We start from the raw sequence: 15855 nt of genomic DNA, 5'->3' as shown, positions 1-15855 counted from the left end.
AAAACTGATCAAACACAGAGGATTTCACGCTTTGGTCGATAATCAAGAATAATCTTAAAACGGTCATGTTTCTTCTCACAAAAGTCTACCGCAGGAGGGTTAACTTCAGGGGGCGTTTGTGGAAGACTCTTGTGGGGGGTCTGTTCCTCAGTGTTAACTACAGAGCGCAGCAAACAAACGAGCGGGTTCAGGAGACCAACGTTTAACCGCGCTCATTTCCAAACAAACTTCACTCGAAAATGACTTCAATCGGGCCTCCTACGTTCGCTTGTGTACTTACAATACGTTTTGGGCAGGATCCAATGGGACTAAATGTACAAACGCAGCATAAGATTTAGAAAAATTAAAGAGCACTTGTGATTAGAGAGAAGAAATGTGCCGACTGAACATGTGTGGAGCAGAGCGCGGGAGTCTAAACCCCACCCCACAGCCAGATGATTGAAAAAGAGAGAACGCAGACTCAGGCCAAAACAAGACAGGAAAAAGCAGAGAGAAACACAAAAGAATAATTTGTCTCCAAACTCTGAAGCTACGTACAGACCGCCGCGGCCTAATGGCGCCCAACGCAGAATTTGAGCGCGTGTACATTTGAAAGGTTTACGCACCGGACGCGCGCTCTCAACGCCCCGGGCACTATACACAGGCGTATGGCGCGCTCGAGCTCTCTGCGCACATGCGCAGTAGAGGTGTTGTCGCATGAGCAGTGGAGTTGTTGACGGTGTGGCCTTTCATTGTGTAAAATGGCGGATATCGAGAGAGTTGTTTTCGCGTTTGTGGTTTGTTTCTGTCTGTATTCCACTGTGAATACATCGTACAGCTCCTTTCTCCCACACACGGCCACAATCAATCGTTCGTCTGCCTGGCGCTTCTTGGGGAATTCCACGGGGAATACCGGAAATGCGAGGGGCAATACGTACGTACATACGTCACTGGAGCGTCAGCTCTGATTGGCTGCTGCGGCGGCTGCTACGCTTCAGCGGCAGAGACCTCAACATATCTGAACGCGTCGCGTAAGCCGCTTTCGTCGCCTCGGCCGACTCATACGCGCACTCAAAGCGTCGAGAGCGTAAAAAAACGCACCAATCGCGCCGCAAAAACGAAGAAATCGCGCCGCAGATAACGCACTACGTGCTCGACGCGCGTTTACCATTGACTTTGAATGTAAACTGGACGCTTCGGCCGCGGCGGTGTGGAAGCCGCTTGACTTGATCTTTTGATAAAGTGTCACATTTCCACAGATCCTAACTTATATGTTGAGCCCACATGCTTAGCAAAACAAAGCTAGCAAAGCACGTGAGCAACAGCTGTTTCCTGTTTATTGATAAGATAAGATAAGATATTCCTTTACTGTCCCACATGGGGAAATTTCATTGATGCAACGCCGGTAGATACAGAGGTAGAAACAGAAGAAAAGAACAGATAACTTATAGGAAGTTTGAAAAACACTCTCAGTAGAAGATCTCTTATAAACAAAAACTCCTATAGACAAAACCTCCCATTTCCCAACAAGGGATGGAGGGGAAAAATAATAAAGATAAAAATAAATAAATAAATAATACCATTGCATGTGATCACGACAGTAATTGCACATGAATATGTGTCACGACAGTAATTGCACATGAATTGCACATGAATTGCACAGTAATTGCACATGAATCACGACATTAATTGCACAGTAGGACCAACAGTGTTTGTTATAAAGTCTGACAGCAGCAGGAAGGAAAGACCTGTGAAATCTCTCCTTCACACAGCGAGGGTGGATCAGTCTCTCACTGAAGCTGCTCTCCAGAGCGGACAGAGTGTCCTGCAGGGCGTGAGACTCATGGTCCAGCATAGATGTGAATCTAGCCAGGACCATTGACGCACGGCACTCACTTTGTCAATACCCAAAATCAAGCCTTGAAATAATTATTTTTACGTCCCTGTCAACATGACAGGTACCGATCATTTGGTATCTGTCATGGCTAATTCTGAATCGGTCACAAGGAAAGGAAAACAAAATAACATAATTAATGAAAAATGAACTTTTATTAACATGTCTCGTTATCATTTACAGGCTGAGAAATAGATTTTCAAAGTTAGAGGCCAGGGGGGCCCCTACCTAAAAAAGTTAGGGGCCCCCCAGCAATTTCAGGGGCCCACAAGCACGCGCAGCATCGCGGCGTCATAAGAACAAGATAAATGTGTTGTTTTATACCTGGTTATTAGATTGTAAAACAATTTAAAGTACTTTTATCTGTTATTTGATATGAAGAGCACAAATACGGAATTCATATAAACCAGAGATCATGATCTTTAATACTGTTTAATTTAATATAATCATGTTTCTTAGATACAAAATAAATACTGTTTACAGCATTTGACACAAGGAGATCTTGTGGAATATATAAAATCACAGCCTACAAAATAAACTACTAACATATATACATTGCCCCGATGCTAACAACTCCAAAGGGGGCGGGGCCCTTGGGGCCCTTGGATACTTCCACATTGACATTGTCCCTAATGTGCAAAATTACAGCTTTTGTTGCAAACAACTTTAAAAAGACTGAATTGCGAACTGAGGAGATTGACGCCCGCCAACCTCGATATCACTTTTGGGGCAAAATTAGACCGGGCATTTCCGAGTACAACCGAACGCAGCGGCCAATCAGATGCCCACTTTCATCAACATTAGATCACGGACACCGCTCGGCCAAGGAGAAGCAAGAAGGCAGCGAAGCGGCATGTCTGTCAAAACAAAACTTAAGCGATGCAAATGCCCGCGCACATGCTCCGCTGCCTTCCTCCGCTGTATAACTACAGCAATAATCGTGGTCTGTAGTACAGACCCTGCAGATACTGGCTCCTAAGGGGTTGAATGACGAGTTCGATCTCAACATTTTCCTGTAAATGATTCACAGTACACATGCAGTTTTGAATATTACTCAACTACACAATAGAAAAAGCTTCAGTTGACTACAACTGAAGCTTTTTCTATTACTAAAAGCTTCAGTTGACTACAACTGAAGCTTTTTCTATTACTCACAGGGTTTTCCCACATTGTTTTATTCAACACATGTATGTATACTTTCATTCTGCTATAATTTTTGTACTGCATTTATCATTATTTCTCACGTATGTGTTATTCATCATGAGGTGTCAATATTAGTCTTTCGTGTTTGGATATTGTTTATGTGTATTTTTGTGTTAGTTCTGACGTGTCTCTAAAAACATCTGTTATTGGCCACTCCCATTTTTTGAGGCCACTCCTATTAAAACCTCTGTCTCATCCTCAGTTACCCATTTGCCTGACGATGGCCTAGATGCCGAAACGTTACCTCTTCACCATTAAACTTTTATTTTGCAAGTTTGACAGTGTGCGGGATTTCTTTCCCCATTTTAGTAACGCCCAAAATCACAACAGCGGTTGTTTCGGAGGGCGACAGTGAAAAACGTATTAAACAATGTCCATAGGGACGAGGGGCGATGTCCCAGGGTCCCCTGTCCTTAGACCGTCCTTTTCGGCCAGGAAAAACTACAGATATCCTCCTTGGGAAAAAGTAGAAACCTGGAGAAGTTCCACAGTGAAGGACGGATCCGACTCCCTCAGACGGACAGGTGGACACGAGATAGACAGTGGAGCTGGAGCTACTCGGGAGGAGAACCAGTTCTTCAGGAGGAGAACCAGTTCTTCCAGGCATATTTCACATCCAAACTGACTTAATGCTTACTGTGTGATCTAAACTTGTAACTAAATCAGTTTTAGTTTAGTTTGCCATGAGAACTGTTTAAAATATGTTCAAGTCATATTTAATGTACTTCCTCATTACCTGCTAATGATGTGTGTTCATTGACAATGTTGCAGTATTATGCTATGGTTACATGTCATTTTGCTCGTTAAAGTTACATTTTTCCAAATTAGAGATAAGTTTGACTGATAGTCACTCCCACTTTAGGCCACACCTCCAAGGTCAAATAAAAAGACCAAAAGAGGATCTGCCCTGTCTCTTCCCTTGGGCTCTTGATCTGAACCTCCGCTAGGAGACACCGTGTCGTGGACAACGGGGGCCCCTCCCCCACCAGGGAGAGGGTGCCATTGTCTCCAAAACTCTGCTTTCATCAATGGCTGACATCTTCATCAAAGAATGCACAGCGGACCTTGGACTCATCAAGATATTCAAACCCTAAACCCTGCACAAGGATCAGCGCCACAGACAGCTCTACAGACCCAAAGAGCTCTGAGGAGGCCTTGATCCACATCTGAGCCTTCCTTGGACATGTAAGACCTGAGAATGGCTGATACTTGCAGAGTGGCATTATTGAGGTTCCCTTGAATTATTCCACTAGAATAAATCTAAACTTAATTCTTAATACCAGCATTTCTTCTAACTAAGACGGGCATAGGCATAGCCTGTTTTACCAAATGTGTAATTAATTGCTTTTATATTTTTGTTTATTGAACAATGCAAAATCATCCTGGTTTATAGAGCCTTTCAGTCAATGAATTGTGTACTCCACTTTCAGAGAATGAGACTGCATAGGTATTAATGTTTTACTGAACAAGCTTCAGTTGGTGCCCTTTTTAAAAAATAAATATGAACATTAAAGAAATAATAGAGCATTTTTGGCGAACAATCTGAGTCTCATTTCCTTGTGGCGTGGACAGCCGAGTAGTTCACCCACATGCCAATCATTCTCTGCGTACTACTGCACACCTGCAGGCTCATTCCCAGGAGAGCAGCGCGTTTCCCTGGCTGCACATGCGTGGTTGATATGTCGGTTTGTGTTTAGCGAGTTCCTTCAGTGTACAGTACAAAAATGACAACAGAGAAAGACTGCGTTTGAGCAGAGACTCTGCGGAGACAAAAGATGCGGTGTGATCCTTCGTGCTAATAAACAGACGCACGTGTAGCAGCGCGGCTGTTGCATGCTTTCCCACGAGGTTTGATGGTAGGTGACCTCTTGGAAAAAACAGGAGGGTAGGAATGCGTACCGCTACGACGGACCGGATCTGGACTTGTAAAAACGTTTCGGTTCAGGTCCAAAAAAAACGAAACCCCGTTGATTCGGTTCTGGACTCATTAAAAATCTACCACTCACATTCTATATCCTTTACGTTCTAGAATCTAAACCATCTGAAACCTTCCATAGATCGCCAAATTCGCGCTGGAAAAGACGTAAACACTGACATTGCTGTCAATGGCGCGCCCGGAGCCATCAGCGACGCACGCGTCTTCCCCGCGGCAGAAGTTGAAGCCGGCGCAATGAGTTTAAAGACGCGAGAAACCGAACCTTCGGGAAGATCGCTGGCTTATTTTAATCGTTTTAAGCCGCCGCGTGCGTCGCCGCTTGTGCCGCTCCATGAGTTAGTTTAAGACGCTTGTTAAAGGAGCGGGTTGTGCTTTGATTTGGGTGTAAATATTGTAACTTCTCGCTCAGGTCAGTAATGCTGGTTTAGTGCTTAAGTTGTCACTTTATTTCTTGAACAGAGTTGGTTACTGTTGGCTATAACCATGGTGATGGAACAGGAACATCAAAAACTACCTGGTTTCCTGAGCCCGCTCTTAGCTCCGCCCCAGAGACCGCGCGCACGCGCACTAGAGACTAGGGTCACTACAATATGAATAAAATAACTGTTATGTTGTGGTGTGATGTAGCATTTATTTAGGTGGGTTAATGTCCAATATACATATAAATACATCTAAGTAAATACTAAGTCAAAGTAATATTGTTTAATTGCTGGATTCATTAATTGGAGCTTATATTTTGTAATAGCATTTGTATTCTACAGTTGTTAAATATGGTCTTGTGTTTAATGCTGTCAATATGATGTATTGTGTGTAGTGTAAAATATTTTCATATTCTATTTTTGATACTGCTAAGTTGATTGATTTATATTGGTTCGAGTTAACTTTTATGCTAGTTTTTGAAGGTTTTTACATGACTTTGATGCCAATGGATCTGCAAAATTAAAGAGTGGAAATGTATCTAAAGGCATTAAACTTCAGGTGTGGGGAACAGCCCAGTCAAACCAGTAATACACTTGACAAACATAGTAGCAGCTGAAACAGCTGCCCTAATACCAATACTCAACTTGCTCTTGTTCGGAAGTTGTTCCTCTAGTAAAACACATGAATGTGTGTTAGCTAGCAGCTTGTGATTTGTAAGTTGTAACTTCTGTTAATAAACAGTGAATAAACCAGATAAATTGAGTTTATTTCAGTCTGCAGTTAAGCCTTGTGTTTGATAGTCGTCCTTGTTCATGTGTCTTCAACTTAATTTAGCCAAGTGTCTTGTGTTATGCTGTTATAACATTATGAGTTCAGCCGGACTCATTAGGTCCAGACCTGAACCTAAACCTCTGGATTCAAATCCGGACTTGAACCTGAACGTGGGTTTAGGTATGCATCCCTAGTGGGGGTAAGTGTGCGCATGTGCATTTTTAAAAACAGTCGCTTGAGTTCTCAAATCTGCAAAAAATCCTCTATTATTACTTTAACTACCGCCATGCTTCGACTCGTCACCGACATGCCCAAAAGATACCGCCAGGTTGAAAAACAATCCGCTAGGTTGAAAAAATAATAATTGTATTTATAAATTTGTATTTTAAATGTACTTATTCAAGAGAACGCTATCATATAGTTAAGAAAGCTACACAACTTCCATTCTCTGTTTTTCTCTCTCGCGTATTGTTTTTCTAAAACTGAGTCCAGATGACAACTCAACCTTTTTCTACACCGTACCGGTACCTAAAATCCTACATATGTTGTCCACAATGTAATGGCTAGTCCCAGAAAAAAATACATTACATCTTGGTGTAAATGTGTGAGGACGAAACAAGTAAGAATACCCTACACACATGAACCAAGAGCAACAAGACCAAACCAGGACCAGAGACAGACCAAACCAGGACCAAAGAAAGACCAGACCAGAGACGGACTAAACCAGGACCAGAGACAGACCAAACCAGGACGAGAGACAGACCAAACCAGGACCAAAGACAGACCAAACCTGGACCAGAGACGGACCAAACCAGGACCAAAGAAAGACCAAATCAGGATCAAAGAAAGACCAGACCAGGACCAGAGATGGACCAAACCAGGACCACCGGGACCAGAGACGGACCAACCGGGACCAGAGACAAACTAAACGGGAACAGAGACAGACTAAACGAGGCTTAACCTACAGCATTCAGGAGCAGACAAGATGACCTTAGTGCCAGATGCCCTGTCGGCTCTTATTGAGGCCGAGTCCTGGTCTAATCCTGGTTCAGGTCCGTCCTCACGTGCCTCTGTCTGGACCCGGTCACTCTGTAAGACTCTAATGCACTTAACCGAGATCAAGTTCGACTGCAGTTACTAAAATACTGCACTAATACTTCAAACATTGATGCTACGACCTTTATAAACACCCAAATCTAATTATTACTTGATTTTTGGAGTTGTCAGATTATGTAAATGACATCTAAACAGTTCCACTTGGTAAAACTGGGGAGCTCCATCTCTCCCTTTCTCTCTCTCACATGCTTTGAAGACGTACAACTACAGTAGGAGGCAGTAAATGCACTTTTTCAGTTGACTGCCAACAGCCATTAAATAAAAAATAAAATAATTTAAATTCAAATTCAAATTTAAATTTTAAATTAATAAAAACAATAAATACTACAGATTCTATATCTACTTCAGTACTACTAGAATTTAGATTTACCTGACTCAGCAACATTACACACTACTTGCAATTTAAATACGCAAACTCTATGTCCACACGCTGCTGTTTCATGTGGAGATTAATCACAAAGTTTAATGAATATCAAACCAAAGTCGACGCCTGGTTCACAGAAAAAGGTAACGTTAGATTACATTGCCATCCAGAGGCCTCGGAGAGAAATGCAGTTCAATCATTCTGAATCAAATGCTAGTGACTGAACAAAAGCAAATCTAGAAATAATGGCTATGTTTATCTTGGTTTTATTTACAGATTAAATCTTGCATTAAGAATTGTTTGTTTATTTATTCATTTAAATTTTATAGAAAATGATTTTGTCTGTAACAAAAAACACTTTGAATGCCAAATATTGAAAAGGTTTTCTTCTTTGCCCGTGCTTTACAATGACAAACCATTAAAACAAATTGAACCTTAAGGGTTATATTAAGGTATTTAATTCAAAAATATTAAACACCTTAATTATACCACCACTGCCTGATACTTTGGAAATACTACTTGGAAACTATTTAAATTTTAATTTGTATGCCCATGAATGCACGGTTTCTTTAAATGAAAAAGGTACTAATAAAAAAACAAATCAATTAATAAACAAAAATAAATACAATTTAATTTAATTAGTTCAATCCAGCATCCAATCCAAATTACACAAAAATAGATCTCGGCTGTGTTTAAGTGCTGTTCCTTGTGCTTCCATTGTTGCAGTGTGAAATTACTCTCGGTCTGTGATAAGTGAATGTTTTCCTCCTTTCTTTAAATACTTAACCCTTCCTTTCCCCGTGAGTGCTGTGGTTGAACAGTGAGGGTCTGCTGGGCTCTAACAGGATTAGAACCAGATCATACTGAGCCTGCAGCACAAACACGGCTCACATTTCACACCAGGGTGTATCTGGATTTGCTGTGTAAATGGATTAAGTTTGTGTGTGTGTGTGTGTGTGTGTGTGTGTGCGTGTGTGTGTGAGCGCATGCCCAGAGGTGGCAGAGGTGGCAGAGTGGTTAGCCTTTTGACAAGTATCATCTGTCACCAAATGCTGACTTGATCTTGTGATACAGTGCCTTATTTCCACTGATACTAAGCAAAACAAAGCAAGCAAAGCATGTTAGCAACAGCTGTTTCCTGTTTATCGATGCACAGCACTCGCTTTGACCCAAAATATGATATTTCCAGGTCATTATACAGCTAACATTATCCAAAGCCACAGCATTACATAAAGAGAGGTTAAAACGCGGCGTAGAGGCTTTGCAAAGAAGTCAAATACATGAGGGAAAACTGTTCCTGTTATACTCAAGCTTTAGCCACATCTCACACACACAAACGTCTTTTTGTGATGCGCTCAGCTCAACCTCAGCATTAAAATATTATCCAGGAGGATGTATATTAGATTAAAGAAGAAAACACAACAAGACAAGGCCGACATGAACCAAAACCGAGCCCAAGAGTGAATAAACATGTAGTAACAGTAGTAAAAGTAATAGTAGTTGTAGTAAGAGTAATAGCATGAGAGATGAGATGTTGTTGGTGAAATCTAAAATTACAATCTTTTGAAACTCTTTTATCCAAATATCATAATCATATGACTAGGATTATTTTTATAGACGCAAATGTTTAATAGATTATACGGCCCTAAAGATAATTTTACTTAAACCAATATTTTGTCCTTGTTGAGCCACAGATGTAAATTATTCATCTGAATTAAAGTGATTATTTTCATCAGTAATAATATCAGTATTATTCTGAGAAATCGGAGTAATAGTGCAACGATGCAGAGGAAGAATAATCACCACTGTCAGGGACTGGCCGTTACCATGCCGACTGCTTTCCAGGAAACCCTGGAAACGGCTGCCACGGCGACAGGGCGGACGGAACAGTGACAGGCTCAGACCAATCCTGGTTTAGACCTGGTTTAGTCCTGGTTTAGTCCATTAATTTTACTGCGTTCCAAATTATTATGCAAATCATATTTTCTCTGATTTTGTCAAACAGTCAATACATATAACAGCCATCAGAATTAGAATCAGAATCAGAAAAGGTTTATTGCCATAGTCGAACTTGCTTTGGTGATACGGTGCAACATAAAAATAAAAATAGGCTTACTATATACACAAAATTTACAGTTGAATTTACGTATGTAGTGCAGAAAGTGAAGAGTGCAGTAAGTGATTAAATTATGGTTGACAATTTTAAGAAGTGTTCATGAGTCAGAGGGAAAGGGAAGGCAAAAAACTGTTCTTGTGCAAGGAGGTTCTGGTCCGGATGGACCGTAGCCTCCTGCCTGCCTGAAACTTGATCAGTTTTGCTGGAGGTGCAGCGTTTGTGTACAGGGAGAAGAGCAGGGGAGAAAGTACACAGCCCTGTTACATTCTAACATAGGACATAGGATTTGAAAGGAGCTTCACAATTTGAAAGGAGCTTCACAATTCTTGCATCCATTGAACTTGTGAGTTTGTGGAGAGTTTCTGCTTGAAATTCTTTGCAGGATGTCAGAATAGTCTCCCAGAGCTGCTGTTTGGATGTGAACTGCCTGCGGCCTTAGTAGAGCTTTCGCTTGTGGATGCCCCAAAGGTTCTCAATTGGGTTCAGGTCTGGGGGGTTTCTCTTCTTTTATGCCCATATCAGCCAATAATGCGGAGGTATTCCTTGCAGCATGAGATGGTGCAATGTCATCAATGTCATCCATGAAGATGATTTTGATATAGAAAGCACAATTCTTCGTCAGTCAAACTCCACACAGAGGTCATTTTCACACCTTCAGGGACCCTAAAGGGGCCGACCAGATCTCTCCCCATGATTCCGGGCCAAAACATGACCCTGCCTCCTTACTGACGTCTCAGCTAGGGCTGCAGCCATCGATTGTTTTAGTAATTGAGTAATCTATTGATTCTTTTCTTCAATTAATTGAGTAACAGGTTATTTTCTCTGTACATTTGTAAACTATTTTAAAACATATTAAATACATTTTAAAATAAACTTTATAGTTTAAAGTAATAAACAATTAACAAATAAGGAGTTTCTGCTTAAAATAACACATTATATTCTTAATTTCAAGTATGTCCGTAAAACAGCAACATTTCATTTCACCAGTCAAAGCTGTTCTGTTTGTATATGAAGAATATACTGTATATAAAGGAATAATTAACTTGTCACCAGACGGTTCCTGACACTCACTGAGACCTTGACCTCTGTGTGTTTAAACTCTCACACAAACACACACGTCCCACATACAAACACACACGTCCCACACACTAACACACACGTCCCACACACAAAGCCACAGAAACACACGCACGTCTCCTCTCAGTCTGACGTCTTCCTCGCTAAGAGCTCCGGGTCGCGTCTCGCAGAATCAAAGTGTTTAATATTTAACGAGTTCCTGGCTCTTCCACATCGACCTGACGACCACCGCGAGGCGTCTAGGGAGAGGGAGGCACTCTGCAGCACTTCCTCTCGTCCGTCGAGGGGCTGAGGCCGAGAGGAGCAGAGTTACTTTTGTGTCCAACGGGAGCGACAGTTTGACTGCCTGTGATGTGATTTCACACAGAATATCACAAAAACATGACAAATTCAAGCGTTTTTGTCCAAGTGAAAGCCTCAGACTCACGTAAACTGCTTTATACACATTTAACTTTGGGTTTTACTGCATTTACTGGAGATGAAAGAACCAGAAAATTATAATCGAGACAATTCTAAAAGCAAAACCAAGTATTTTTAGTTCAATCGTTCGATCCTCCGAAAAATAGACCTAAATGTGAATTACTATTTTATCTGGCAGTCGCATTTTACTTTATTTTGTCTTTCAGAAAATTTTCATAAAGTCGATCACAAACTTGAGGAACAGTCACATGTCAGACCACGAGAATGAAAGAAAAATAAAGATTTCACTGTTGTTTGGTCACAGTCTCAATAAAAATCGAGAATAATCATTAAAGCGTGATGTTTTTTCCACACAATAATCGTAACTCTAACATTTGACATTGTGAATTTCTTAATTATGACACACACTTTGCTTTTTCTAATGTAAAATCCTGGTTTTTAGCTTTTACTGGACAAACTCACAGAACTGTTGAGTTTGTCGGGTTATTCGAGTTCTACCACTTTGGCAAGAAAGAGTTTTTGACTGAATATAGTTTTGGTTAGTTTTAGTACTGTTGAGTTTGTGGATATAGTCTGAAGTTGGACCAAAACATTTTCTAAAAAGTCTTGTGTTCAGAGAGGAGAACAACAAAGACCTTGATCCTTTGCTCCATTTCAGTGCAGACAACATGAAATGAAAACTGTTTCTAAATTCTTTGGATTATGATATGGATTAATTCCCAGTCTTGTATTTAAGGGGGAAAAGTAAAATTTTCACTCTGGTTCTGTTCAAATATTGTTATTAATTATTATAATAATTACCATGTTGACTAATCATTAGCGGCAACTAACGATTATTTTGCTATGGTAATTGATTGGTCTTTTAATGAATTGATGAGTTGTTTTGAATGCTTAAGGCCTATGAATATGTCACTTTTACTCAGTTTTATACAGATGAAGCCTAAGTGAAGCCGTTTGATGACGTCCTTGTGGAGAATTTTTTACAGACTAAAGAGTGTTTTAATCAAAAACAGTGAATTTAAACATTTCTGGGTGATAAAACCTCCTCTCTCAGCTCATGGAAGGTTTTTTTTAGTTCCTCCTACTCGTTTTTGGACATACAAAGAGAGAGAAAATGAGTTTGTAATTTAACTTTGTGGTAAACTCTAAATTTGATCTATATATACATGTAATACAAAACTAGGTCACCAGAGGGTGCAGACGTCCCATCAAACAAGTGAATAAACTACAAAGGTCGCTGAAACTCCAGTAATAAAGGTGATCTAATGAAGACACAGGGGGATAATTTAACTGGGATATCATGTTTGGCAGAAAAAAATATTATTGTGCAACATAATGGTAATTCCAGTTAAACAGTTAAAGAACATCTAAAGTGTGAAATGATGATAACAGAAATGTTGCCATATTTTCTCTTTTGTCATTGAAGTTTTGTCATTTTCTTTCTTCAATCATTCATTCATACGCAGTGCACAGTTTCCTCATGGTGAAGAGTCTGTGTTGCTCTGGACTCATTTCCTGTTCAGATCTGATCCTTCCGTGGGAGATGGGAGGGCATTTGACACACTGTAGGAGACTAATAGACAGTGTGGATTCCCTCACCTCCAGAATCTGTCACTCTGAGTCTATTTTCAGCTCTTACACCTGAGTCTGTGAGAACTCAACATCAACACAAGTCACTACGCACCAAAAAGAAATAAACCAGGACTAAACCAGGATTAAACCAGGTCTAAATCAGGTCTAAACCTGGGCTAAACCAGGACGAAACCAGGTTGAAACCAGGGCTAAACCAGGGCTAAACCAGGTCTAAACCAGGTCTAAACCAGGTCTAAACCAGGACTAAACCAGATATAAACCAGGTATAAACCAGGACTGAAACAGGATTGAACCAGAACTAAACCAGGACTAAACAAGGTCCAAACCAGGTCTAAACCAGGACTATACCAGGTCAAAACCAGGACTAAAACAGGACTAAACCAGGACTAAACCAGGGCTAAACCAGGGCCAAACCAGGACTGAAACTGAACTGAAACATTACTAAACCAGGACTAAAGCAGGACTTAACCAGGACTAAACCAGGTCTAAACCAGGACTGAAACAGGTCTAAACCAGGATCGAAACAGGTCCAAACCAGGTCTAAACCAGGTCCAGATGGCCTGCTCTGCTTCACTGGTCACAGTCATAATCACAGAGCACAGAAAATATTGTCTCAATGACAATATTATGTAACTCCAGGAAAAAAACTGTTCCAGTGTCTCAGCCTCAGTGTCTCCTGGTCCTAGTTTAGTCCTAGTTTAGTCCTGGTTTGGCTCTGGTTTAGTCCTGGTTTAGCCCTGGTTTAGTCCTGGCTTGGTCATGGTTTAATCCTGTTTCAGTCCTGGTTTAGTCCTTCAAAAGTGATATCTTCTCTTGTTTAACCCTGTCCTAACTCTGTTCCTCTTTCTCTTTGTTTGTTTAATGAGTACTGTTAATCAGCTCCTCTTCTCTGCTCCTTCTCGGAGCCTCAAAAAAACATTCTGATCCACCTTCGCTGCGTGAAGGAGAAGTTCCGCAGGTCTTTCCTTCCTGCTGCAGTCAGACTCTGAAATGAACACTGTTAGCCCTGAACATGTGTCATTCAGCTTTCATAATCATGTGCAGCAATACTGTCATAATCATGTGCAATACTGTGACATGATGTCAATCATCACTAGTGCAATATTTTCTGTCCATATAACAGCCACATACTGTAAATTACAGAGTGTGTACATTTTCTAATATTTGTATTTACATTTATACTAGATTTAAATATGTGTATACAGATTTAGTATATATTATGCCAGTTTTTATTATTATTATTATTTATTATTATTATTTCTAATCTGTGTTTCTGTACCTAATCTGTGTTGCAACACTACAATTTCCCCATTAAAATAAAGGTTCTCTTATCTTATTTTATCTTATTTCACACATTTGACTGAGAGAAAGTTGTGGTTTCAGTACAAACATTATTTTAAGTTCTAAAAAGCACGGGACACCAAGACAAGACAGATAATGTAAAATGTGTTTAAATGCAGACGTACCTTCTTCTGCTCCTCCAGGCCGTGCGTGGTCCTCTTCCTCTTCTGAGCACCGGACATTTCACCAAAGGTCACAACAGATCCACCAATAACAAAAATCCAAATCCCTCAACACAACCAGGTCCGGTCCAACATGGTCCGGTCCAGAGTCCCGGGTCCAGCATCAGGACTGAGGACTGAGGACCTGAAGGAGAGCAGGCCACGCAGAGGAGAGTGTGGGGAGAGTCCAGTAGGGGGCGCTGCAGAGGACAAGACTGGACATGACGCCTTTTGTGCTTTTGACCAAAACACTGAAAGAGAAGAAAGAACGGGATTAGTCCTGGTTTAGTCCTGGTTTAACTCTGGTTTAACTCTGGTTTAGCCCTGGTTTAGCCCTGGTTTAACTCTGGTTTAGACCTGGATTAGACCTGGTTAAATCCTGGTTTAGTCCTGGTTTATTCCTACTTTAGTCCTTGTTCAGCCCTGGATTAGTCCTGGTTTAACTCTGGTTTAGACCTGGTTTAGTCCTGGTTTAATCCTAGTTTAGTCCTACTTTAGCCTTGGTTTAGCCATGGTAAAGTCCTGATTAAGTCTTGGTTTAGTCCTGGTTTAGTACTAGGAATGAGTGTTCACAATACAATTGAAGTCAGAAAATAATGACTGGGACCGGGACCAGGACTGGGACTAAGATCAATACGTTTTATTGATCAGCTCAAAAATAATACATAGCAGGTGATAAATGTTCACTGACAGTTTTACTAGTTAAAACCTGGTTTAGTCCTGGTTTAGATCCTGTTTTAAACTGGTTTAGACATGGTTTAGTCTTTGTTTAGAACTGATTTGCGCCTAGTTTAGACCAGATTTAGTCTTAGTTTAAACCTGGTTTGGACCTGGTTTGGACCTGGTTTGGACCTGGTTTGGACCTGGTTTGGACCTAGTGTGGACATGGTTTGGACCTGGTTTAAAACTGGACTCGAGACTCGTTCAAGACAGAATGATCTAGTCTAGAGTTAGTCCTGGTTTCACTAACTTGGCATTGTTAATTTTGGTCCGGAGTAAACAAAACCTGGTTTGGTCCTGGTTTAGACCTAGTTTGGTCCTAGTTTGGTCCTGGTTTAGTCCTGGTTTGGTCCTGGTTTAGAGCTGGTCTGGTCCTGGTTTTGACCTGGTTTGGTCGCGGTTTAGAGCTGATTTTGTGCTGATTTAGACCTGGTTTAGTCCTGGTTTGATACAGTTTTTTTTCTTGGTATGGTCTAGTCCTGGTCTAGTCCTCCTCTTAAATTATCCTGGACTTAAGACTTGTTCGGGACAGAATGATCCGGTCCAGAATTTGTCCTGGTTTAGTCTTGGTTTATTCCTCGGATGGCCCTGGTATCACTTACTTGGTGTAGTTTGTTTTGGTCCGGATTGAACTAAACCTGGTTTGGTCCAGGGGTAGGGCTAGTTTAGAGCTGGTTTGGTCCCGGTTTTGTCTAGGTTTAGAACTGGCTTAGACTTGGTTTAGACCTGTTTCAGTCTTGGTTT

At 40.9% G+C, this 15855-nt stretch overlaps 1 protein-coding gene across 1 annotated transcript in view; it reads right to left on the bottom strand.

Moving 5' to 3' along the window:
• Positions 1-14436, bottom strand: part of nav2a (neuron navigator 2a) — a 161084-nt gene extending 146648 nt beyond the window's left edge. The window contains exon 1 of the mRNA XM_072464771.1: positions 14356-14436. Within this exon, the coding sequence (XP_072320872.1) occupies positions 14356-14412 (57 nt within the window). The 5' untranslated portion in view covers positions 14413-14436. The remainder of the gene's footprint in view (positions 1-14355) is intronic.
• Between the last annotated feature and the right edge of the window lie 1419 nt (positions 14437-15855).

Source organism: Eucyclogobius newberryi, unplaced genomic scaffold (genome assembly GCF_026437365.1).
Source record: "Eucyclogobius newberryi isolate DKJ021-1_F unplaced genomic scaffold, fEucNew1.0.hap1 SCAF_5, whole genome shotgun sequence".
NCBI lineage: Eukaryota > Metazoa > Chordata > Actinopteri > Gobiiformes > Gobiidae > Eucyclogobius > Eucyclogobius newberryi.
The sequence above is the reverse complement of the archived record's forward strand: the minus strand, read 5'-3'. Positions and strand labels throughout refer to the sequence as shown.